This window comes from Jaculus jaculus, chromosome 15 (genome assembly GCF_020740685.1).
Source record: "Jaculus jaculus isolate mJacJac1 chromosome 15, mJacJac1.mat.Y.cur, whole genome shotgun sequence".
NCBI lineage: Eukaryota > Metazoa > Chordata > Mammalia > Rodentia > Dipodidae > Jaculus > Jaculus jaculus.
This window is the reverse complement of record NC_059116.1, coordinates 35,712,243-35,735,853: the sequence shown is the minus strand read 5'-3', so window position 1 is coordinate 35,735,853 and position 23,611 is coordinate 35,712,243. Positions and strand designations below refer to the sequence as shown.

The window sequence follows — 23,611 nt, the reverse complement described above, 5'->3', positions numbered from 1 at the left end:
CCCATCCCTGCCCAAAGCCTGATTGCTCTTCTGTAGAATAGGCTCCTGGTTGTCAGACTTTGGAGAGGAGGAAGTGGGTGGTTGCTACCCTCACTTTGGGAGAGGAGAGAGTGGGTGACAGTGTCCATACTTCAGCCAAGTGGACTCTGACTCCTCTCCCACAGGCATTTCATCCCCTGTCAAGAAGACAGAGATGGACAAGTCTCCCTTCAACAGCCCGTCCCCCCAGGACTCACCGCGGCTCTCCAGCTTCACTCAGCATCACCGGCCTGTCATCGCCGTGCACAGCGGTGAGTGCCGGCAGCCCCAGGCTGGGAGGGTTGGCTGAGCCCTCTCACAGTCCAAGAAGTCCCACCAGATACCTGACCATAGACACTGTTGCTGTAGCCTTCCAGCCAAGAAAAAAAAAAAAAAAAGGTGGCATGGTGGGGATTGCTCCTCCCAGGGATCCTTGGGAACTACACAGATGAACAGAGGGTGGGAAACTTTGGTCGTTCTCCTGTTAGAGTGACTGAGAGTATCTAGTTCTACTCAAGGACACAAACCTGTCTACAGGGAGGCAGGTTCAAATCAGAATAGCACAATAGGCTGGGCATGGAGGTGCACGCCTTTAATCCCAGCACTTGGGAGGCAGAGGTAAGTGGATTGCTCCGAGTTTGAGGCCGCCCTGAAACTACACAGTGAATTCCAGGTCAGTCTCGGCTAAAGTGAGACCCTACCTCAAAAAAAAAAAAAAAAAGCAAAATAAATTTAAAAATCGCACAATAGTTTCAGCCAGGGATCAGTAGACTGTGGCCTTCTGGCCAGCTGTTCATACAAATAATGTTTCATTGGCACAAGGCTCCCAAACACCCATTTCATAACACTGTGACTGCTTCCGAACTAGTATGGCAATCTTCAGTGACTGTGTGATAGAGCATGGTAGCTCACACAGCCACAAAGATGTGATGGCTACTCCATAGCTGGGCTGGGGCTGTACAGAGAACATTACAAAAGCCATTGTGCAGATCCAACATTGGAGTATTACTTAGCCAGGAACAGGGATGACTGTGACACTTCATAGCAAGGAGGGACCTGGAGGACATCAGTGAGAACCAGACACAAAGGGCCATAGTGTGAGACTCTAAGACAGGATGAGTCCAAACAAGGGAGTCCAGAGACAGGAAGTAAATTTATTTGTTCAAGAGTAGGGGAAGAGATGGGAGTGACTACTTATAGGAAAGTTTTTGTGGGGGGAGGGTTCTGGGACATTCTGGAATTAGAAATAGAGAGCTTTGTGAAAATACTAAAAATTACCAAATTGTCCCCTTTTTTAAAAAATAGCTTACCTTAATTTATTTATCTGAGAGAAAGGCAGATAGAGAGAAAGGCAGATAGAATGGGTACACCAAGAACTCCAGGCACTGCAAAAACTCCATATGCACGCGCCACCTTGTGCATCTGGCTTACCTGGTTCTAAGGAATTGAATCTGGGTCCTTAGGCTTAACAAGCAAGTGCCTTAACCACTGAGCTATCTAACCAGCCCTCTTTTTTTTTTTTTTGGTTTTTTGAGGTAGTCTCACTCTAGCCCAGGCTGACCTGGAATATACTATGTAGTCTTAGGGTGACCTCAAACTCATAGTAATCCTCCTACCTCTGCCTCCCGAGTGTTGGGATTAAAAGCGTGTGCCACCACACCTGGCCTCTCTTTGTTTTTATTTATTATTATTATTATTATCATCATTATTATTTGTTTTTTATTAACAACTTCCATGATTACAAATAATATCCCATGGTAACGCCCTCCCCCCCCCACTTTCCCCTTTGAAACTCCATTCCCCACCACATCCCCTCCCCCCTCAATCAATCTCTCTTTTATTTTGATGTCATCGTCTTTTCCTCCTATTATGATGGTCTTGTGTAGGTAGTGTCAGGCACTGTGAGGTCATGGATATTCAGGCCATTTTGTGTCTGGAGGAGCACGTTGTATCTTTGGGTTTTTTTGAAGCAGGGTCCTGCTTTAGCCCAGGCTGACCTGGAACTCACTCTGTAGCCCAGGCTGGTCTCAAACTCACGGTGATCCTTTTGCCTCAGACTTCAAGTGCTGGGTTTAAAGGCATGTGCCACCATACCCGGCTCCATTCATTTATTTATTTACTGAGACAACACCTCACTCTGCAGCATAGAAGAACCTGGAACTCTAATCAATCCTCCTGCTTCCACCCCACATGTGGTGGGGTGACAGGAATGTGCTCTACACACTATGGTGCTGGGATGAACCCCAGACCTCAGGCACGCTAGGTATTGTAGACAGCTTCAGGTTTCTGGGACAAACATCCAACCAAACACAGTTTATGAGAGGAGTGGGTTTATTTCATGCTTATAGATATAGGAGGAACTTCCATCAATGGCTAACAAATCAGCTCCCATTCATAAATCCAAGCAGAGAGAGAAACCACCATTAGCCAGTGAAAAACAAAAAGCAAGCCAGGCATGGAGGCACGCACCTTTAATCCCAGCAGTCAGGTGGCAGAGGTGGGAGGATTACTGTGAGTTCAAGGCCACCCTGAGACTACAGAGTGAATTCCAGGTCAGCCTGGATGAGAGAGATACTCTGCCTCAAAAAAAAAAAAAAAAAAAAAATTACTCTCTGGCCCTTGGCAGAAAGAGGGCTTGCTGAATGCATCTCAGGACCAGCATGGACAGTGAAGCCAGCCTAAACCTGAACTGTGAGGTCTGCCAGCTTCTCACTTTGTAGCCTTGGACAGGGGACAGATCCCCCATGTCCTCCCTCTGGGAAAGAAAACATGCACATATGGTCAAATGCACTGGTTCACACCTGTCACTCCTGTACACTTGAGAAGCTGAGGCAGGAGGATTTCTGGGAGGTCAAGCCCAGCCTGGGTTACCTGTGAACCCATCTCAAAAAATTGTGCCAGCATGAGCTGCGCCATCACTCATGGTGCCGTGTGGTATCCATGGGGTCACCTGAGCCACTGTGACCACCGGTCTCACTGTATTTCCGCAGGGATCGCCCGGAGTCCCCACCCGTCCTCAGCCCTGCACTTCCCTACAACGTCCATCCTGCCCCAGACGGCCTCCACCTACTTCCCCCACACAGCCATTCGGTACCCGCCACATCTCAACCCTCAGGACCCTCTCAAAGACCTTGTTTCACTGGCCTGCGACCCAGCCAGCCAGCAGCCTGGACCGGTGAGTGTGGGGCGCAGGGGCACAGCCTCTACTCAGAGTCTACAGGGCTGGGCCAGCAAAATTGGCCTTTTCCTAACACTAGAGCTTTACAGCATTTGAGGTTCTCTGTGCAATGGCTGTGGACCCCACCTTGCCCAAAGGTTGTGAGGTCTGTAGAGAAACCCAGTGCAGTCCACATGGGACTGCAGACAGTCGCACAAAGTGTGTGGGGTTCAGAGCGGGGAGTGGGTAGGCTGTGCCTGTTATCCCAGAACTTGGCAGGCTGAGGCAGAAGGATTGTGGTGACTTTGAGATCAGTCTGGGCTACAGAGTGAGAACTTGTCTCAACAACTTTTCAGGTGTGGATCTCTGGGGATGTGGGTCCATGTACTGTTGCATGTGGTCATGGCGTGGGAAGAACAAGAACTGTGTGTGACGAGCTGTGGGTGTGACACCCTTATGGTGCAGTTCTCCTGGGCCCATGGGGCCATGTTCTCCACAGCCAGCTCCATCCCAATGTGTCTTCCCCACCTCACTGTGGTATCATCTGTCTCTAAACCCTAAAAGCTTTGGCAAGACCCAGAACTGGTCCTCCTTACCCAGAGCATACCTTGTGTGACTTCAACAAATACTTCTCCCTCCCCAAGACACAGTTGTTACCATACTAAAATGTCAAATGTGCCGCTCGTGCCAGTGAGAAGCTCCGGGGCGGAGCAAGCATCTATGTGTCCAGCGCTCTTGGCTGCCTCATGTCAGCACCTGGTGCCTGACAGTGTTCCCTGAGGAAGGTCCCTGCTGAAGGACATGGGATTAGACCCAGGCAGGGGGCGTGGTCAGCACTAGAGTGACAGCCTAGAACCCACAGTGAGGGATGGGGACATGGCCAGTGGTAGGGTGACAGCCTAGAACCCACAGTGAGGGCTATGGATATGGTCAGTGATAGAGTGACAGCTAGAATCCACAGTGAGGGCTGGGGGCGTGGTCAGCAGTAGAGTGACAGTCTAGAACCCACAGTGAGGGCTGAGGGCGTGGTCAGTGGTAGAGTGACAGCCTAGAACCCACAGTGAGGGCTGGGGGAGCATTATCAGTGGTAGAGTGACAGCCTAGAGCCCTCAGTGAGGGCTGGGACGTGGTGTAGTCAGTGGTAGAGTGACAGCCCAGAATCCAGTGGTCAGCAGTAGAGTACCAGCCTGGTATGTAACAGGCACTTTATAGGTGCGGAGTAGATGTGGATCCACTTTCCTCCATAAGGCTGTGTAATGTCAAGTCTCCACCTCCACCTCAACATCTCCCCCTTGTGTCACCCCAGCTAATGCCATGTAAGGACCTTGTTTGTGGCCACCTGTCTTCCCTTCAGTTGGTCCCAGTATGTCTAGGAAGCACCAAGCTATTCACTCCCAGACAAGATCTGCTGGATGAGATTAAAGTAAATAGATAAGCCAGGAGTGGTGGGCACACCTGTCATCCCACCCATGACCCAGGAAGCTGAGGCAGGAGGATTGCTGCAGGTTCAAGGCCAGCGTTGGCCACAGGTGAGATGCTGTCTCAGACAGCACTAAATAAGCAAATACAGAAGGGGTGGCCGCGTGTGCCTGTGCTCTCTCCACGAGGAAGGTTATTAATTCCCGCCGCTCCATGGAATGCTGCCGGGCTGCCCGCGGAGCTCCTGAAATCACTCACAGGCGGCGCTTGAACGGTGAACCTTTTATCTCAGCACCTCCCCACCCACCTCAGCACCCAGGGGCCCCTTGAGTCAGGATCCCCAAGGACCCTGGGCTTCTTGGAAAGCCCTGGTCAGCCCTAGAGAAAGTGGCAGCCCTGAGGCAATGGGAGCCAGGTGCAAAGGGAAGGCTGTGTGACCCCCTGGGCATCAGACAACCTCTCTGGGCCAGGCCTAGGGTGGCCAGACTCCCCGTGCCAGTGCTAACGGGCTCTCGGTCTCTCTCCTCCCCGCAGCCTACTCTCCGCCCGGCACGTCCCCTGCAAACCGTACCTTTGTGGGATTAAGACCAAGGGATCCTGCGGGCACAGGTAGGGGCCGAGAGGCTGGCTGGGGGCCGGGGGGTGGGGCAGAGGGGCCGGCCTGGGGGGTCAGAGTCAGCAGGACTGCAGGCACTCTCCAGTTGGCACCCTTGATGGTGACTTGGGAAATCAAGCTAGCACTCCTCACCAGGGCCTCGAGCCCCGCCACCGCTGGCTTTTCCATATGCCACCTTGGCCTCTTCCCTGCCACCTCCATGGTGTGATGTGGTCCTCCACCCTGCCTGCCACTCTTCTAGTCACGGCAGAGCACCAGGCCATTTGTACAGACTGGAAACCTGAGGCCCAGAGAGGTGAGGGAATTTTGCCCAGGGTCACACAGCACGACCAGAACCGTCCTCCCCATCCACTCTCAGCCTCAGTTCCCTCCTCCTGCCCCAGAGGATTCAGGGGGCAGAGCAACAGGGCTGGAGGAGGATGAGAGTTAGGGTGCCAGAGGGGACCAGTGAGTAACCTGAGGTCACACAGCAGTGGAAGACCACACAGTATCCACATCTATTCCATGTCCTCATAGCCGGGGACCCTCGTTTTCCTCTAGCCTTGGACACCTCCCAGGCAGTGTTTGAAGGGAGTCAGATGACCGCGGTTCCCCATGTACCCTGAATAGTAACCCTGTCAAGGTCTGTGCCCAGTAGTGTCCCACAAGGCTAAGACCGTCCTAGCCCTCTGGAGACAGAAGGGCCTGGAAGAGGCCCAGCCTTAACCTCCCTTCCTCTCCATCATCAGCCTCTTGCTGTCCCTGCACCCCCCACACAGGCCAGGATCCACTCCCAGAGCAGGGAAACTGAGGCAGGCAGCAGCAGTGGCACCAACCACCTTCTCCTCTTGGACAGCTGGTTTCCTAGGGGGACTCGGCGAGAAGGGGAAACATGGCCAGCAAGGGAGGAACATGCTAGCCAAGGGACGGGCTGGTCAGCAGAAGGGAACAGCCTAGGCAAAGGGGACAGAACATCTTGGGTTGCAAGGCCCCCAAGGAAGGCTGGGAGATAGATGCAGGTTTTCACCCTGGGCCAGTAGGACAGCATGGAAAGCTTTAGAGTGAGGGAAAAGAATGGATGGAAAGAACTTTCTGGAAGGAAGGGAGGCAACTGATTTTAGAGGCAGTGTGGATTGGTTAGGTCTGGAGACACCCCTTGTTCAAATCAGTGTGCCTCTGCTGGGAGGAAGGGGTAGGCCTCCGTCTCCCTCCCTCCCTGGCCTCAGAGCTCTGGGCCTCAGCTAGTTCCGCCCCGTCAGCACTTCCTGGCCTATGATTATTATTCCTGGCTAGGCTTCCCTCCTGGCTTCCTCCCCACCCCCAGGCTGCACTCCTCCTCTGGCGTCCCCTCCATCGATCCATTGGTCACTAGCCCACCTTCCCTGGCGCCCCCCGGGCCCCTAATCAGCAGATGAGTAAATCTGGGTCAGAGGGTCAAGCCACCCCACACCGTCTCAGTCTCCCCCTCTGCCCAGTGGACACCAGACGTGGCCTCAGGGGAGGCAGGAGGCCGAGGAGGCTGGCCACTGCCAGGGGAGGGTTACACCCAGAGCCTGTCTGGTTGCCAACGGAAACCAGACATGAGGTAATGGCCAAGATGAACTTGAACTTGGCTGGAGGCAGGGGGCTGGGAGCGAGGCGCCTCTGCTGTGGCTGGTGGTGGAAGCCGTTGACAGTGGGCAGAGTGGGGACAACCCAGCCACCACCGTGGAACTGCGAGGGTCTCTCCAGGGTCAGGAGACCCTCCCCACATGGGCTAGATACCCGAGCTGTCCCCACCATGCCCTTGTACCTCCCTGGCTTCAGTGTCTCCAGCTAGAAAATGGAAGGCCAAGGGGAAAATACCTGACTGGAAACTGGCGGGGAGTCATGCTGTGGATAGAGAGCCACTGTGCTCTGTGCGGCAGGCTGCGCCCCCTTACTCCCAGATCAGTGTTCAGCTGGTACCCAGGAGGCCAGCCTGGAGACAGACTTGGGAGTGGGCCTGCCAAGGAGGCATAAGAGTTCTTGGCCCACATGGGCCTAAATGGGAATTTCTGCCTTTCTCTTTCTATGCTGAGCATCTTGGGCAAGTGCCTTGACTTCTTTGAGCCTCTGCCTTCGCTACCAAGAAGCAGGCCTCTTCCCTGCAGCCTGGAGGCTCTGGAGTCATTAAATGGGAAGATGATGTTAAAGTGGCAAGTCCCAAGAGTCAGGAAGATTGCGAGTCCCAGGCCAGCCTGGGCTGCTGAGCAAGGTTGAGACCTGTCTGGACTGTACCCTGAGCCACATCTGCCACCTGAGCCTTTCCTAGCCATAGCCACAAGCTGCAGAGGTTGGGTGGCTCAAGTAAGCAGTTGAAAATGTAGAATGAAGTCGGGTGTGGTGGCGCACGCCTTTAATCCCAGCACTCGGGAGGCAGAGGTAGGAGGATTGCCGTGAGTTCGAGGCCACTATGAGACTCCATAGTGAATTCCAGGTCAGCGTGGGCTAGAGTGAGACCCTACCTTGAAAAAAAAGAGAGAGAGAGAGAATATAGAATGATCCCTTTGAATTTTAGACAGACAGATGGCTTTAGCATAATTCTGTCCCTGGTGTTGCAGGAAATATACTAAATCCCCAAAGTTGTATGAGAAATACTTATACCGAGTCCTGAGTTCTTACTGTCTGCTCAAAATTGGAATAATATCACCAGGGATCCTGTGTCTAACCAGCCCCTTGTTCAGAGGCAGCAGCTCACCCACTCATCTGGGGTCACTGGCTGCTCTTATGGTCTGGGACAAGGGGACTTAGGCCTCAGGTGGGAGACAGCTAAAGAGAGACATGGTCTGAAGCACATCCTGACACCCCATTTTTCTTTCTGTCCATCTCTATGGGCCATTTAGTCCTGGTACCTGGGATAGCAGAGGTCTTTGCCCGGCACCTGTCCATCGTCCCAGAAGTCCCCAGGGGTCTCAGCACCCGACCCCCAGCCCACATTTTCGGTGGAAAATTAGAACGAGCAAGAAAACCCCCGCTGACTCCCAGTGTGGCTGAAAAGACAAACACACGGACACAGGAGGGAAGGAGACAAAAGAAAAATCCCACCCAGCCAAGAAGAGGGAGGGGCTCGGACACCTCGGCCCAGGACACAGCGGAGCCGCCCTGTCCACTCCGTGGTACCCCAGGCTGATGGATGAATGGCCACAGCCCTCCTGCTCCACTAGGCCCTGCTGCCCCCTCAGACCAGGTGAGCCCACCCTGGCACCCACGACCAGATGGACAGATGGACGGGGACATGCCACCCGGCCAGGCCACCTCTCCCTGGGGCCCTGCTGCCACTGATGCCAGCACAGGGACCTCAGCTGCCGTCCCCACGGATGCCAAAGACAGAGGTGGATGCTGGTGGGGCATGGACCAGCCTCGGGCACCAGAGACCTGGTGGAGGACAAGGCGGGCAAGCCAGCAGCACGGGCAGAAAAGGGCCCGTGGGGACGCCCCAGTGTTGGCTGTCACCTGGGAAGGACATGAGACACAGGTACTTTGGGACTCCCGGGAGGGTCCTATGCCCGTCCAACCTTGCCCCTCCTGCTTCTTCTGGCAGAGGACTTTATCTTTGGGCCTCAGCCTGCCCCTTTGGGAGGAGCCGTCTCTATGCAATTTGTCCCCAGCCCCACCCCCGGCATTGGCATCGGGAGGCCAGTACAGCCACCCGTTTCCTGCTGGCCCGGCACCTGGGGATGGCACCCCAGGGGGCGACTCCTCTACTCCTCCTTGCACACTTGGAAGAAATGCACTTTGAGAGGATGGGGACCGGGAGCCGGGGACTCTCACACTGAGGTTCTCCTCTGTAGTCTGTCCATCGAGCCCGGGAGGGTTGGATGTCCCTGTCATGGCCCCTGGAGGTGGGAGGTGACAGCAAGTATTCTAAGTGCCTGACCCCCACCACCTCCCGCCCCCATCGCCCAGCTGGACAGAGTGGCCGGGGTGCCCCACCCCCATCCTCCCGCCTCACCTTGGCCCCTCATTGCTGTGTCCTCACCAAGATGAAGAGATGAGACCCCAAGGGCCCTCTGCTCGGGCTGGGGACCTCGTGTGCCGCCCCCCCCCCACACCTCCTCTGCCAGTGCCTTACATCCTGGGAGACCCACCCTGGTGTCCCCCACTGTAGGGGGACACAGTTTGCACTTTTATCCCCCGAAGACACGGGGCCCAGGGACAAGGGCCAGGTGCGTTGGCACCCAGCCCCCCCAGAGGGATTGACGAGGCCGGTGGAAGAGGGGTGCTTGGACCCTAGACTGGGTGGGCAGCTGGCTGGGGGGGTCTCCCATCTGCTACGCATTCTCCTCTGACCTTCTCCAAAAAACAGAACACTAAGGTGGGACACAGGGTTGCCAGCCTGGCCCTGGCTCCCCAGCCCATCCATACCCATGGGGGCTGGGAGGGGTGTAAAGTGTTTTAGGGCCACCAAGCCCATGCACAAGGACACCCTCCCAGATCCCGAAGGACCCCGTAGCACCTGCTGCTCGGGTATAACCCCGTCCACATCCCCAGCCCACCCAGGCCAAAGCCATTGTCCATGCAGAGCCTGCCAAGCCAGGTCCACCCATAGCCCAGCCACCTCCCTCCCCATCACCCCATTTTTCTTGTAAACTGGCCCCAGGGTGGGGCTTGGCAACTTTTTCCCACCCCTGAGGCCTTGAACACTCGGTCCCTCTAACCGTCTTCAGGGGTCCTCTGAGTGGGGGCCCTTGGGGACCAAGGTGTGGGCTGCTGTCCAGCTACGGGGGGCAGGAGCAGCACCACCAGGGTGGAGGCAGGAATGGGGTCAGGCCATACCCTGGAGGACCCAGCAGATCCCTTGACCCCCCCCCACCCCAGCTGCCAGCCAGCCGGGTTCCCAGGGGTCAGGGCTCAATGAGAATTGACTCTCCTAAATGCATGGTGCTTAAGGCCCCGCGACCCCAGTCCCCACGTCAGCTCGGGGGCTGACGCGTGCATGACAAAACCACCCCAGCTCTATGTCCCTACCCAGGTCCCCCCCCCCTCACCACCTCTATTAAAAAAGAAAAAAAAAGATACACACACACAAAAAAAAAAAATCCTTACCAAAAAAAAAAGAAAAAAAAAAGTCCATGTTTCCAGATTTGCACGACTTTCTACCACATCAGGTGCCTTGCCTTCCCAGACGAGTATTACCGCCGGCAGCATATCGGCGCACATGCACGCATGTCCTGCACGCGTAGTTCAAAGACAGACAGTGACGTGAAGCGAGTAACAAAAACAAAAGGGATGTATTTCTATTTGTAAAAAAAAAAAAAAAGAAGAAGAAGAAGAAGAGGAAGAAGAAAGAGTTTTTTTTTAATAAAAAAAAAAAAAGGCCGGGCATGGTGGCGCACGCCTGTCATCCCAGCACCCGGGAGGCTGAGGCAGGAGGATTGCCATGAGTTCAAGGGCAGCCTGGGCTACAGAGTGAGACCCTGCCTCACAAAACCCAAAAAACAAACAAAAAAAAATCAAAAAAACACTCTTCAGCAAGTCACAAAATCATACCATGGTTTGCCGCCCCCATGCCTTGGCTCTGACAACATTGGGGGGCGGGGTGCTCCCTGGTGCTCACCCTCTGCTACCCCATCCTACTCCCAGGCTCCAAAGGGGAACTTCTGAGTCCCCTGTCCTGAGAATGGAGCTCATGGACACATTCTGGTCCTCTCTCCCAGGACTTCCCACACTGCTGGGCAGAGGCAAGCCCCAGATGGCGGGCACTTGACCTCAGGTGGCCCTTCCTCCCCATCCCTTGTGCAGGCTGGTGTCCTCCTGGGTCAGGGTCAAATTGCTGGCCCTCCCCACCAGCGACACCCCTCACATCCCACACTGTTCTTACCAAAGGACTTGCCTGTCCCCCCATCCCAAGACCATCTCTGTCTTCCATAATATGAAGGGTGTCTGGCGTCAAAAAAAAAAAAAAAGTCCACAGAACTCCATATATGCAATATCTGTCCATCTGTACCTGTGGGTTGGACTCCGCCATCTGAGGCCCAGCTGGTAGGAGGACAGCAGGGCACAGGGACAGCCAGGGACAGTCCAGGGCTTCTGTCCCAGGCTGGCCAGGTTGATCAAGCCTTGATTTGGCTTTTCTCTTTTCCTTTGCTTTCTACTCCTGTTCCTTTCTGCTTTCCCTTTTTGCTGTTTTGTTACTGTTGGATGTTTCTGGGTGTTTTGTTTTTTTTGGTGGGGGGTGGTTTTCTCTTTCATTCTCTTGTGCTAACCTTTGCCTTTCACTTCAGCAAAGCTCAGACAATAGCCAGGCAATTCCTGGAGTCCCCAGTCCTAAGCCATCCCTGCCACTTGGCGAGGGTCTCCATTCATCACCCCCATATTGTTCCCTCTGGGTGTAGGATAGTCTCAAGAGATGCCATCCCAGGCTTACCCCAAGTTATCCTCCAAGAAGACACTGCAGGGGACACAGGGACACTCAAGCCCACCTAACCGACCACCACATTGCCCTCCGGCCACAGATCCCAGGCAGGGGCCATCCAGGGTCTGTGTGGCTAACTTGTGGCTGTCCCCAGCAAGCCTGTGTCCCCCAGGAAGTAGAGAGCCATGGCAGGAGGAGAGGATGACATCATGCCTTGAGGACTGGCTCCCCCACCCCACCTCCTGTCCTTGGATCTTTTATGGGGGCAAGTATACCTGGTAGCAAGTTATGAGGGGTTGTTTGGTCCCTGTTTCTCAGAAACCCTCCAAACTCCATGCTGGCCTGCAGCCTGGGTTCTCAGACAGGTGACATCTCCCAGGGCTGGGTGGGGTGTTGGATTTGGGGATTTTATTTTTCTTTTATAGAGATATGAAACTGACATGTTTTTAGTCCTGTTCCTTCCTCAGGTGACTGTCACGCCCATCCCCCATTTTGTTGTTGCATCCTTGCAAAATCCACAGCCTGATGCTTAGGGTCCAGCCCATGGACACCCCAGACCCTCACAGCTCCCCAGAAAGACGGTGCCAGGGACTATACAGTGTCTCCCTTCCCACTCCGGGCCCTTATGTGTGTTCAAGGACATCTCATCCTGTGGACATGTGTGCCTGCCCTACACTGTTCATAGCAAGACCAGGTCCTGGAGCCAGTGACCACCACTGGGCCTCAGGGGGGACGACCAGGCAGTGCTCAGCCCCTCCCCCACGGTACTTGGGTCTCCCCAGGTCAGGCTATAAAATAGAAACACTTAATTTTGGAATTGTTCTCACAATATGGGTGATATTTACTTTTTATTTTTGCAGTCATTGTCCCTGACTTTCCCTTAGCATGTTGGGTTCAAGGTCCCCTCCTTACTTTCCCATTCTCCTGGTGATTTTTTTTTTTTTCTTTCAGTTTTTGACACAGTATCACTGTGTAGCCCAGGCTAGCATCACATTTGTGGCAGTCCTCCTGCCTCAACTTCCAGAATGCTGGGATGACAGGTGTGTGTCCCCACACCTGGCTTGCCTGTGTCCCCTTTTTTGTCTCTTTGCCCATTGTCAGGTTTCAGCTCCGGCCTGATGCCCCGGTCCTCCCTCCCTCCCTCCAGCCAGCCAGCCAGCCCTTAGCTGTTCAGCGTCGTCCCACGGAGGACAAGGCAGGAGGGGCAGACCCGGAGCAGCACCGCCAGACCTTGTTGCCAGTGATACCAAAACACTCATTCAGCAGTCAGTGCCTCACACGTCTGATGGTGTCGTTTTGGGGCTCTTGCCTCCCCCTTGTCACCTCTCGCTCCCACCCCCAGTTCCCCAGACCTCCCTCAAAAGGGACGGGAAGGGGGAGGCATGTCCACCAGATGGAGGGACTAGGTGAAGGAGAGAAACGTGCACCTCACGCCGCCACCACCTTCCCCAGTACCCAGCCTTGCACCCCACCTCTAGACTGGAAGACAATTCTGCAGGAAGGAAACCCCCTCCCAAGCTTGCTGTTAAACGCATATGCACCACCTTCCAATCGGAAATCCCAGCCAGGCAGCCACCGCCCCCCCCCCCAACACACACAAGCCAAAGCCCCTCAGAGCCCAGGATTCATCTCAGCACAGCCCAAGTGTCCTGCCACGTCAGTGAGGGACAGGCGTCAGGTGTGAGGGGAGGCAGGACGGAGCATGAGCCATCGTAGGCGGGGAGAAGCAGGGAAGAGGGAGAAAAACAAAACATTTTATGCTTTCTTTTTTTTTTTTTTTCCTATTCCTTCATTTTGGGGTGGTGAGGCTCTTTTGTTTTCCCTCCGAGATTGTTTTTCTGTGTTTTTTTTTTTTTTGAGATTTTGGTTTTGTTTCCATTTTGTATTTTACTCATATTACCAAGTTAGCTTCTGTTTCTTGCTTTCTGCTTGCCACACACAGACACAGAGAGCTGGAGGCTTGTTGCCTCACCTCCTCCCCGAGCGAGCAAGCAAGCATGGGGCACGAGGGACATCTGGTGGCCAGACCAGCTTGCTCTGTGGCCTGCTCCCCACAACATATTCTGATCATAAATAACCTTGTATATTACAGTCATTTTTTTTTTTTTTTGCGGACGCGCCTACCTGAGTACCATCGACAGAAAGAGACAGAAAGAGCCTGTTCTGTCTGTTTCCCTATGCAAAAAAATAAAATAAAAATAAAAATAAAAAAAGTGAAATGGGGGATTCCATAAAAGATTCAATAAAAAGCAAAAAAAAAAAAAAATGTATCAAAATTAAACAAGCTATGCTTTGACTCTTCCTGGCTGTCTTGGGTCCTCTTTTGTGTGCCCAGGAATGGTTCTGGGTTTGCTTGAAAATGTGAGGCTGCGCTCAGTGGGGAGAACTGGTGCCTGGCCCGCACACCAGGTCAACACTGGCACCAATGACCAGTGTGGAGACAGGAGGCTCAGGAGTTCAAGGTCACCCTCAGGTACTTGAAACCCTATTAAGAAACAGATGAACGGGAGGCAGAGGTAGGAGGATCGCCGTGAGTTCAAGGCCACCCTGAGAGTACAGAGTTAATTCCAGGTCAGCCTGGACCAGAGTGAGACCCTACCTCGAAAAACAAAAAAAAAAAAAAAAAGAAAGAAAAAGAAACAGATGAGGCCAGGCATGGTGGTGCACGCCTTTAATGTCAGCATTCAGGAGGCAGAGGAAGGAGGATCGCCATGAGTTTGAGGCCACCCTGAGACTACATAGAGAATTCCAGGTCAGTCTGGGATAGAGTGAGACCCTACCTTGAAAAGGAAAGAAAGAAAGAGAGAGAAAGAAAGGGAAGGAGAGAGGGACAGTGATCTGTGTGGAGAACCAAGCTCCTGTGGGATCAGCAAGTACACGGGAGGAGTGAAAACAGCTGCGGCCACGGAAGTCATGTGAACTGGGGGCAGCTCTGAGGAACCACACCTGGGCTAGGACCTGGGGGACGTGGAGACGGAAAAGAAGTTAGCTGTCCACACAGCTCCTGCTGTGAAGGTCCCTGGGCAGGACAAGTCTGGGTGATGGAGGTCCAGGTGTCCCCCAGCAGAAGGAGGAGGGAGGATGGGGCAGGGCCTGGTGGCCCCAGGGACCTGGGAGCCCTGGAGGGCTGTGAGCAGAGGAGTGAGGGCACTTACTCTAGTACCTCCATCAGGAATCCTCCCCCACCTGTCCCACAGACCCAGCCCCTCCTGGCCTTCTGAGAAAACCAGTCCAGCCCTGACCACTCAGGATGGCCATGTAGGTCTCCACCAGCTGGGGGCTCCTCAACTCTGGGGCCAGGGAGGAAGGACACAGCTTTCTAGAGTACCATGGATGGGGGGTGGGGCAGCCACATCTCCTTGGAAAGAGAAAATGGGTCCTTCCTCCTGTCTACCACTCTGAGTCCCCACCCCAGGCCCTTAAAATCACCCCCAGGGCTGGAGAGATGGCTTAGCGGTTAAGCGCTGGCCTATGAAGCCTAAGGACCCCGGTTCGAGGCTCAATTCCCCAGGACCCACGTTAGCCAGATGCACAAGGGGGCGCACACATCTGGAGTTCCTTTGCAGTGGCTAGAAACCCTGGCGCGCCCACTCTCCTCTCTCTCTCTACCTCTTTCTCTCTCTGTTGCTCTCAAATAAATAAATAAAAATAATCAAAAAATTGTTTAAAAGACCCCCCAATCTGTCTTCCCAGAGTACCTTCCACCCTACCACAGTACTCCCAGGCAGGAGTAGTTGTTCCCCTCCACAATGGAGAAACTGAGGTATAGAGGGAAGAGGCAAGTCACATCAAGAGGGCTCCACAGGCACATGGTGTCCACCTGTCAGGCATGGAGCCACAGATGTCCAATGACCACCACAGAAAGAACCAGCAGGCCTTCCCTGTCCTCTACCTGCCTCCCTCCTGCCCCTCGCTCCCTCTGCTGTAGTCTCCTCACTGCTCCTCCCAGGCGCATCCTGCCCCAGGACCTTTGCACAGGCTGGGCTATGACTTTTGCCTGGTGCACTCCTCTGCTGAATTTTTGGGGTACACCCACACTCCATGATCCTCTCCAGCATGATGGGTCACTAACTTTGGCATCTAGGTGGGCTTGGGACTCAGGCCCAGAACCAGACCCCAGGGCAGAGCAGTTTTGCCCTCCTATCTTCCCCTGTGTCCCTGGGTGGGGGTCAGATGGGTCAGGACTCAGCTGGGGTGGGACTTGGCTAGGGCTGCGGTTCAGCCTGCACTTGCATCTCCAGGTAAAACCCATGTTACTTGGTCACTGGTCCCAGGGTGAAGAAGTGATTTTTGCCTAGAGGAGGCAGTGCTGGGCCCTAATTACCCACCCTACAAGAGGACAGGCTTGTGACTTCTCAAAATGTCCTTGTAAGAAACTCCCAAAGTCTCCAGTCCTGCAGAAAAAGAGGCCCTTCGACAGACCCCTCCAACCCTCAATATGTTACACCCCTTTCTAGGGAGCCCCCATGTCCCCCTACCTAACCCTCTGACCACCTTCAAGGTCCCACAGGCCTGAGGGAGGGGCTCTAGAGGCCCAGCACCTTGTGTTCCTTGAGGACCTATCTGGTCTCTGTCCAGACCAGAGGAAGTAGGATGCCATGCTGGGTGCCTGCGGGGCAGAGGCTCAGTAATATGGCCATCCTTCATGTTCCTAGTGGACCAACTCAAAGCTCAGAGAGACCTTCCCAGGGCCGCACAGCATTTATTCCACAGGAACACGATCTTGGTCTCCCAGCAGACACAACCCACCGCCAGGCAGAAGTAATTGCCTGTCCCCAGTTCCCATCCTGGGACATGTAGCTCCAAGCATGACCTTGGTCAGAGCTTCCAAATGCCACCCCACTCCCCTCCCCCATCGCTGGGGCAGCCTGGGCTCCTGTACCAGCTGTGCCATAGCCCAAAGAGACCTGCTCTGGCATCTTGCCTTTGTCTAAACCTGCAAAACGGGACTAGGCAAGTGCTCTGGGACAGCAAGAGTGCAGTGCAAGGCGCAGTGCTCCCGGGACGTCTCTGAGGCATTTATTAGCTTCCTTATTTTAAGTTCTTCCGCCCCCTGGTGGACAGTCACGGCAGTGCGCGCAGACAGCACCAACTCACGGTCCGCAGTGGATCCCCAAAACACCCCCTTCGACCGACAAGCGCGGCGGTGGGGAGGGAGCAAGGATTTCCCAGGAGACCGCAATGGGGGTGCGAAGTGCAGAGCCACGGAAAGAAACCCGGACAAATCCTTCAGTGAGCCCTGGGCACACGACACACTGCGGGCCAGGACAGCCAGCGCCAGGGGGAGACAGCACCCTGGAAGATGACAAGGGCCCCGTGGATGGCCGGCTGTCCAACAGACCTGAGACTGTGCATGGAGACACTGGGAGTCAGGACGTGGCAGGGGCTGAGGAGGGGTGTCAGAGCAGCACGTGGGTGCACTCAGGTCAGAGAGGAGCCCAAAGACCCAGGACCCCCCAAAGAGCCATTTTAAAGGAGGGAGGATGGCAGGATGGTGGGTGAGTGGGTGGACGGATGAGTGGGTGGGTGGGCTGATGGATGGATGCCTGGGTGAGCGGATGGGTGGTGGGTGAATGGGCGGGTGAGTGGATGGGTGGTGGGTGGATGGATAGGTGAGTGGGTGGGTGAGTAGATGGGTTGGATGGGTACATGGATGCATGGGTGAGTGGGTGAGTGGGTGGGTGGGTGGGTAGATGGGTTGGATGGGTGAGTGGATGGGTGGATGGATAGGTGGGTGAGTGAGCCAGTGAGTGGATGGCAGGCAGGGTCATCCTCAGTCAGGGACACTATTCAGAACCTCTCACAGGTGCCATGGCTGCTCTGGCTGTGGCGCCGTTGAGTGCGTGGAAGGACGTATCTGAGGGGGTGCTGAGGTGGCAGGGAGGCCTCACAGGGGAGTCTTCCTCATGTTCTCCTCCTCGTCGGGCTCCCTCTCCTCCAGCTCCAAGCCCTCGTTGCTCTCTCCCTGCTTGGCCTTTTGGTTCTTTTTCTTCTTTTCCGTCTTGGCTTCTTGACTGCAAGGGTACAAAGGCCACAGACTTTCAGGAACAGTCACGTGGTGGGCTGTGAGGATGGACCTGCCCGACCAGAAGATCCTCAGGCCCATGGCACCATGGAGGGAACTGAGGGAGAAATGGATGGATGGATGGATGGATGGATGGATGGATGGATGGATGGGTGGGTGGGTGGATGGGTGGATGGGTACAAAAGTGGCAGATGAGTGAATATGGATGGTGGGTGAATGAAAGGACATAAGCACGACTTGGAGGAAGCCATGCCCAACTCTAGGCCAGGTGTTTATGTCCCTGCCAGCTGGAATCTCATTTCTGGGTTAAGTGAGAGCCTTAGATGGCCACCTTCAGATCACTCAGCTAAGCATCCTCCTGGTTGGTTCATCTCTCAGCCCCACACTCCTCCTGTCCCCAACTGGTAGGTGCAGTGCCTGTTAAGGATACCAGGACAGCGGTGGCTCAGTTCATGAAGAGCCCCTGACCCCACCCGTGTGCACGGCACGTACCTGTCATCCCTATCCTGGTAGGGGCTAGGGTCCATTCTCACGGTGGTCTCCTCATCCTCAGCTCTTCAGAGATAGAGAAGGGCACAAGGCAAGAAGTGAGCCTGTGCCTCTGTTTCCCCTCCACCAGGCTCAGGAGTGGTGGGCCAGCTGGCTTTGGGGGCAGGGGAAGACCCCGGTCTGGGGCATGTTGGGGGCAGGACTGGGAGAGGGAGTGGACACACAGCGGACCCAGCAAAGGGAGAGGAGGCTGCAGGGTAGCACGGGGTTGGGGGGAGGCTGGAGCTGCAGGAGGGGTTGTGGGGTCCCCACCTGACTTTGGAGCACCATATACGGTTGGCCAGCATGAGGACAAACACGATGAACAGGAACCCCACCACTGCGGCCAGGCCCACTAGCCAGGGCTTCAGGCGACGCTCGGTGGCTGTGGGGGAAGGCATGGAGGGAGGCGGGTGGGTGGCCTGGGAGGGGCTCGGAAGGGGAGACTTGTAAAGGAGAAGGGGCCTTGGAAGGGGAAGTGGGGATCTTGGGGAGGGGAGGGTCTCAGAGGAGGGGCCTGTGGCCGAGGGTGTTGAGGTGGGGGAGCAGGCCTAGAGCTCAGGAAGTGGGGGCCAGCCGTGGGAGGCCTGGTGGGGCGGCAGGTGCTAGGGACCGAGTTGCCCAAAGAGGCCTCCAGGCTTTTTCTTCCAGTACCCTCGCTCTCTCCTATTCCTGGGCCTCGGTTTCCCTTCATGGGAAATGAGGAGATGCTGAGTCTCTGCCTAGTCCCACGACCCCTAGTCTTACCCTGCTGGGCCTCAGCGGGCGACAGAAGCAGAGCCCCCAGCAAGAGCAGTGTCCCCAGTGTGTCCATAGTGCAGCAGGGCCAGGGAGCAGGTGTCTACACCCGAGCCCAGCTAGGAGAAGATGAGGACAGATGTGGGGCGGGGAGGACCTGCAGTGGGTGGCCCAGCCCTGTGGAGGGCAGAGTCTGTGCCTGGTGATTCATTAACCCAGAGAGTTGCCTTCCCAGCACTTCACCCTGGGGACCATGCCAACCACAGGCCCCCACACCCTGTGCAAGGACTTTAGATCCTGCACCCCCTCAAGCTCCGTCCTGCTGTGACAGTCAACCTTGATGGCATGCACATAGAGGGCAAGCCACAAAAATGTCACCTATGTATTTTTTAGTTGTTATTATTAATTAATTTATTTATTTATTGGTTTTTCAAGGTAGGGCCTTGCTCTAGCCCAGGCTGACCCGCTACTCACTATATAGTCTCAGGGTGGCCTCAAAGTCATGGCAATCCTCCTACCTCTGCCTCCCGAGTGCTGGGATTAAAGATGTGCACACTCCACATGTATTTTTCAGAACCCAGGGCAGTGCCCAGCTGAGAGCCAGGGTCTGAAGCTGGGGCTTTGGCCAACAGGCAGGGGTCCCACAGGGCTACATAGGAGCTACTTACCTGCCGGCCACTCTCAAATCTGGTGGCCATAAATGACTCATGCTGTGGGATCTCCTGCCCTCAACCTTGGGTCTGGTGTAGATTAGATAGTGAAGCCATGTGTGGGCAAAAAGGGACACCACCCTGGGGTGCCACAGAACAGCCACGGCCCAGGCACGTGAAAAGAAGCAGGACATGGTGACAAGGGCCTGTCATCTGAGCCTCTCAGGTGTGTGCCACTATGCCCAAGCACGCTGGGCCCTTTCCATAACAAGCTCCTGTGCACTGAGGTCACTGTCTGGTCATTTTACAAGGGCAGGCTTCAGCAGCCCCTCTGTTCAACGGGGCCCACCTGAGGTACCCAGCAGGACTCCAGGAGATTCTACATACAAGGTAATTCATGAAGGTGGGCTTAGATTGCCAGGCAGTACCGCACAAGGAAAGAGTCAACTGCTTTGTTAATCTTATTTATTGTCTGTCATGTGCACATGTGTAGAGATGCACATGTCTATGCGCCCTGTCCTGTGCAGAGGCCAGAGGTGGACATTGGGTGGCCTCTTCTATCACTCTATAACCTTATGTCCCTGAGGCAGAGTCTCTGACCCTGGAGCTCGCTGCAGATCAGTGAGCAATCCTCCTGTCTCCACCTCCCTCAGTGCTGGGGTTACTGGGGTATATGGCCACGGCTGGCTTCTTCGTGGTTGCTGGGATTGAACTCAGTTCCGCTGAGCCATCTCCTTGGCCTTCTCTTTTAATTTTTTTTTTTTTTTAAAGCCGGGCATGGTGGGGCACACCTTTAATCCCAGTACTCAGAAGGTGAGGTAGGAGACTGGCCATGAGTTCAAGGCTATCCTGAGGCTACCTAGTGAATTCCAGGTCAGCCTGGGCTACAGTGAGACCCTACCTCAAAAAAACAAACAAAAAAAAAAGTTGTTTTTTTTTTTTTTTTAAGTATTAATGGAGCCAGGCTTAGTGGCACATGCCTGTCATCCCAGCACTCAAGAGGCTGAGACAGGAGAATGGCAAGTTCAGGTCAGCCTGGGCTACAGAGCAAGCCCTTGTCTAAAAACCTGTCTTCAGGGATGGCTGGCAACCTGCCTGACTCTCAGTGAGGACAGGCTCAGGGGACTGGAATAGCTGCAAAGGTAAAGATGTGACTTTCCACCCCGAAGGGCAGGTACGGGGAGCTCCTACTGTATACCCCCGGTTCTGCCAGCCTCAGTTCAGCCTCCAAAAGGTGCTCTGCACTGGTGGGTCCTTGAAGGCAATGGAGGGGCGGCGGGGATCCCGTACGGGAACTTCTGATGGAGCCCCTTCGCCACCCCCAACAGTGTCCTCGTCACCCCGCCAGGCAAGGGCAAGCTGTAGATCCAACTCCTCCAGGTCATCGCCCGCTAGGCTGGCCCGCAGCTCCCGGGGACCATCCTCCTGGTCGGGCTTCGGGCCAAAGGCCCAGTCTGCAAGGAGATGGCTGGTAAGGAACATGAGGGATGTGCCCAGGCCATACACCCTTCATCCCTCTGGCCAGATCCCCTCAGAGGATCCCAAGCCCAGGCCAGACTTGCAGTAGGTGCCACTCACCAGCCAGGTCATGGGTGAGGTCTTTGATGAGATGCCCGACAATGGCATAGGCCACGGCCACAACGAGGAATGTGGCCATCAGCAGGTACAGGGCATACCGAGGCAGGCGGATGGCGTCCAAAGGGGGTGGCCGGTACTCCTCATACATGGGCGGGGTTGGGCTCCAGTCCTCGGCCTCCCCGTTGCCTGCCATGATGGCCACTTGGAGCAGGAGTGGCCCAGAGGTGACCCATCAGCGGAAGTCTTAGAGGACTTGGAGATGGGAGGATTAGGATAGCTCCCCCTCAATCCCCAGGCCACCATCTGCCTGGATTAGTCCTGTTGCAAATCACTTCCGCCCACTGGCCTTCCAAACTGGGCTTCTGCCACAGCGGACATGACTGTATGTCCACCCTGACCCCAGGGCCTCAGTGAAGGAGCCAGGAAATAGCTAGCTTCCCCTAGGCAGCTAGTCAGGGGCAGGAGCCCAAAGAGAAAATGGGAATGGCCACCCATGGCTTTGACAGAGCTGGCATTGTGGATCTGATCCAGTCTTCTCCACAGGCTGCTGCTCCCCCAGCACAGCACACTACCTAGGTGGTGTAGCCTTTGGATTAGCCCCGAGTCCACCGCCACAACTAGGTCTCTCCTCGGCATACCTGCGTCTTCAATGGTGATCAACTATACCGGTTTGTCTGCGCTATCCTCTTCCTCTCTGCCCTGTGACCTGGCCTGGCACACATGTGAGTCTTTCAACTCTGCCCAGCAGGGGAGAGCACTTCTCCCCACCTGGGCATCTTTCTACTTGCCTTCTGTGTCATGCTCTGGAATAATTTCTCACTTGAAAATACTTTTAGGACTGGAGAGATGGCTCAGCAATTAAGGTGCTTGCCTGCAAAGGCTATGGATTGGGGTTCGATTCCCTAATCCCCACATAAAGGCAGATGCACAAGGTGGCACATGCATCTGAGTTGCATATGGCATGCCCATTCTCTCTCTCTCTCTTAATATATATATATATTGGGGGGGTTGATTTTGGGGTTTTTTTGTTTGTTTTTTTGAGGTAGGGTCTCACTGTAGCCCAGGCTGACCTGGAATTCACTATGTACTCTATTGCAGTCAGGTTCACATGACTGGCAGAAATCACCTGACCAACAGAAACTTTTGGGGAAAAAAGGGTTTATTTTGACTTACAGACTCAAGGGGAAGCTCCATGATGGTAGGGTGAAATGATGGCATGAGCAGAGGGTGGACATCACCCCCTGGTAAACATAAGGTGGACAATAACAACAGGAGAGTGTGCCAAACCCTGGCTATAACACCCATAAGCCCACCCCCAACAATACACTGCCTCCAGGAGGCATTAATTCCCAAATCTCTATCAGCTGGGAACCTAGCATTCAGAATACCTAAGTTTATGGAGGACACCTGAATAAAACCACCATATACTCTCAGGGTGGACTGGAACTCACAGCAATCCTCCTACCTCTGTCTCTCAAGTGCTGGGAATAAAGGCATGTACCACCATGCCTGGCTGTGTCTGTTTCTCTCCCTCCCTTTCTCTCTCTCTCTCTCAAATAAAACACTTTAAAAAACAAAAATTATTTTTTTATTTGCAAGCAGGAAGAGAGAGAGACAGAGGGGCACACTAGGGCCTCCAGCCGCTGCAAACGAACTCCAGATGTGCCATGTCGTGCATCTGGCCCTATGTGAGAACTAGGGAATCAAATCCCAGCCTGGCAGGCTTTGCAAGCAAAAGCCTTAACAGCTGACCCATCTCTCCAGCCCTATAATGTCTCATTTTATGTGTATGATCTTTCTTTGATCCCTGAGTCCCTCACTATTTTATTTATTTATTTGAGAGGGAGAAAGAATGGGAATGCCAGGGACTCAAGCCACTGCAAACAAACTCCAGACACATGTGCCACCTTGTGCATCAGGCTTATATGGGTACTGGGGAATCAAACCTGGGCACTTAGGCTTTGCAAGCAAGCACCTTAACCACTAAGCCATCTCTCCAGCCCCTTATTTCTTAATCCTCTCTGGTCTTTTATTTGAAGGTGTTGTAGTTCTCCTTGCTGACAGAAAACACCCAACCAAGAGTAGCTTGTGGAAGGAAAGGGCTTTGTTGGTTTACACACTTGAGGGGAAAACAATGGCATGAGCAGAAAGTGGACATCACCTCCTGGCCAACATCAGATGGGCAACAGCAACAGGAGAGTGTGCCAAACACTGGCAAGGGGATGCTGGCTATAATGCCCATGAGCCATTACCCAACAATGTATCACCTCCAGGAAGCTCCAATTCCCAAATTGCCACCAGCTGGGGACCTGCATTCAGAGCACATGAGTTTATGGGGGACACACATGCAGGAACTAGGTGAGTAGGACCTCTCGTTCCTCTCCTGCACCTGGGTGGCCTCTTGACCTGCTTCTGTCCCGTAGTCATGGGTACGGATCTCTCTCCTCTCCCTGCCTGCCAGGAGGCCCTGTTACCTGTCTGGGTACTCTTCAGTCTGGCCCACACTTGAATTCTGTTTCTCTTTGTT

The 23,611-nt window shown here is 54.5% G+C and overlaps 2 protein-coding genes across 4 annotated transcripts in view; one reads left to right on the top strand and one right to left on the bottom strand.

Moving 5' to 3' along the window:
* Nfic (nuclear factor I C) overlaps positions 1-10,512 on the top strand; it is a 59,533-nt gene extending 49,021 nt beyond the window's left edge. For 2 of the 3 annotated variants that reach the window (XM_045134857.1, XM_045134856.1), the window contains exons 7-10: positions 165-290; positions 3,009-3,193; positions 5,129-5,203; positions 8,054-10,512. In XM_045134857.1, the coding sequence (XP_044990792.1) occupies positions 165-290; positions 3,009-3,193; positions 5,129-5,179 (362 nt within the window). In that variant the 3' untranslated portion in view covers positions 5,180-5,203; positions 8,054-10,512. The remainder of the gene's footprint in view (positions 1-164; positions 291-3,008; positions 3,194-5,128; positions 5,204-8,053) is intronic. The other variant, XM_004654943.2, reaches the window with a different exon arrangement.
* Positions 10,513-16,247: 5,735 nt separating this feature from the next.
* On the bottom strand, positions 16,248-19,017 carry Smim24 (small integral membrane protein 24). Its single transcript, XM_045135187.1, has 4 exons — positions 18,866-19,017; positions 18,392-18,503; positions 18,083-18,145; positions 16,248-17,579 (listed from the first exon to the last, which is right to left on the bottom strand). Exons 1-4 carry the CDS (start codon positions 18,930-18,932, stop codon positions 17,453-17,455), a joined length of 369 nt encoding a protein of 122 aa, XP_044991122.1. The 5' UTR covers positions 18,933-19,017; the 3' UTR covers positions 16,248-17,452.
* Between the last annotated feature and the right edge of the window lie 4,594 nt (positions 19,018-23,611).

What these genes read in the sequence shown, in the direction of transcription:
- Smim24 (XM_045135187.1), bottom strand. Translation starts at nt 18,932, where the DNA reads ATGGACACACTGGGGACACTGCTCTTGCTGGGGGCTCTGCTTCTGTCG. An exon ending in GCCCGCTGAGGCCCAGCAGG is followed by an intron (nt 18,504 to 18,865) that starts GTAAGACTAGGG and finishes CTTCCCCCACAG; the next exon opens with CCACCGAGCGTCGCCTGAAG. An exon ending in TACCAGGATAGGGATGACAG is followed by an intron (nt 17,580 to 18,082) that starts GTACGTGCCGTG and finishes GTACCCTTGCAG; the next exon opens with TCAAGAAGCCAAGACGGAAA.